This window comes from Penaeus monodon, chromosome 29 (assembly GCF_015228065.2).
Source record: "Penaeus monodon isolate SGIC_2016 chromosome 29, NSTDA_Pmon_1, whole genome shotgun sequence".
In the NCBI taxonomy this organism is placed as follows: Eukaryota; Metazoa; Arthropoda; class Malacostraca; order Decapoda; family Penaeidae; genus Penaeus; species Penaeus monodon.
Window position 1 is genome coordinate 7797662 of NC_051414.1, and position 1878 is coordinate 7799539.

At 52.8% G+C, this 1878-nt stretch overlaps 1 protein-coding gene across 1 annotated transcript in view; it reads right to left on the reverse strand.

Annotated features, from left to right (window-relative positions):
* Window positions 1-481: 481 nt before the first annotated feature.
* The window catches only part of LOC119591928 (carbohydrate sulfotransferase 11-like), a gene marked incomplete in the record, with an annotated part of 10060 nt that continues 8663 nt past the window's right edge, over window positions 482-1878 (reverse strand). Inside the window, 2 exon segments of the mRNA XM_037940680.1 lie at window positions 482-1655; window positions 1798-1878. Of these exon segments, the coding sequence (XP_037796608.1) occupies window positions 599-1655; window positions 1798-1878 (1138 nt within the window).

Below are 1878 nucleotides of genomic sequence, written 5' to 3' on the forward strand. Positions count from 1 at the left end.
GTGAACCATTTTTTTCTCCCTCGCTATGGGTTGTGCTGACCAAGATTTCTCATAGATTTTAGCGGAACGAATGTTATTGTATTCTATATGCACAAGCAATAAATGTCTAGAACAAGATTATATGTTTCCTTTTCACACCTTTTTTTGGGTTTATGATATGGGAATGTGGTAATATGTTTGTAATTGTGGAGAAGATCGGATTTTGTTATTCGCAAAATGAAACAAGTGCTTTGAGTGGATGATCTTATAATGATGATTATAGGTGTAAAGTAGTTTCTTGAAGCCTAATCAAAATCATATTATCCAGTTTATAGTTAATTTCTGCTCATACCTTAATTCATAATATTTATAGCAAAAAAAATGTACAAGAGATGTTTCATCAGGCAACAGGATGTCTGAAAAAAGTGACGCTCTGATATATGAAAAGAGTGCTTTGAGTGGTTTTATAACTATGGTTTGAAAGCTAAACAGAAACAAGACATCCAGATAATATTTATTTTCTGAACTTAAATTATGTATGACATAAATAACGTTCCAGGTGAAAATATCGTACACTTAATAATGCCTTTAAATAGAGAGAGACCTATCACTACTGCGTCTATTGGTCCGAACTGGGCAGCGGGGCACCGTCGGCCACGTCGTAGTCCTCCGGGGCAGCCACGTTCTCCTCGCCCTCCAGGCCCTCCGCCCTTACGGAGCTCCTGCTGGAGGACCCCGGGGGCGGCGCCTGGCCCACGTCGCCCGCGACCGAGACGCGGTCAAGCATGTCCTGAATCAGGCTCTGCAGGTGGTCGGGATCGCGGTGCGGCACCTCGGCCATGACAGCGGGGTCGATGGGCTCGTCCCCCGGCCGGGCGTAGCTCATGTGCTCGTCCAGAGTGTATCCGAAAAGCTCGAAGTCCAGCTTGTACTTCTGGTAAAGCTGCAGCACTTGCGCCAGAGTCAGCTCGGAGAAGTACTGCCGACGGACTTCCGGCGTCAGTTGGTACTGCACAAAGTCTGTCGTGTTGAGGGAGCCGAGCCCCGCCCGCTTCCACGCCCACTGGACGTCGTGCCAGAGCGTCTCGAAGTGAGTAATGGTGTTGTAGGGGATGTGGCAGGGCGTGCAGCGCCGCATCACGGGCTGCCACGTCTCCTCCACGTGGGTCATGTCTCGCGCCAAAAGGAACCGCACGAACTCCTCGAAGCTGGGCGCCTTGCCGTGCCCGGGCGACAGGCGATAACTGCGCACGATGCGGCGCCCGTAGTGCAGGTAGCCGTGGGGGTTCCTCTCTGGGTCCTCCAGCAGGTAGCGGTAGGACGCCAGCAGTCTGTCGAGCGGGTGGCGAGCCATCAAGATATTGACCGTCTTGGTCAACACGATCGGGTACTTTTCCCACGAACTCAGGTACGGGTAGTTGTGGCGCGCGATCACGGACGGCGGCTCGTGTAGTCGGTGCAGCTGGTACTCCTCGAACTTCCCCGTGAGCTGCAGGAGGCGACGGGACAGCCACTGGATGCCGCTCCTGGCCACAGGGCACACGGCCAGGTTCTGCTTCTCGGACACGAGGAGCACCTGGTACAGCGGAGACGCCGGCATCGTGTCCAGCAGTGCGCCCTCGCTCTCAGACACGTTCCGGCTGCCGCTGCTGGTGGAGTACATGCCGAAGTTCCATCTGGAAGAAATGCAAAGGAAATCGAGTAGAAGTAAAGGTCGATAAAAATGGATATTGTGAACTTTAAAGAGACGTCAACTCTCAGTGTATTTGACGTATTCATATTAGTGTCCGACCAGGTTAGCAGAGCGGCCTTCCTCACCTCTCGCACGCCCGCTGCAGGATGTCGAGGCGCCGTTGGTGCTCCATCTCCATGACGTCATCCGCCAGCGGGGGCACGGGA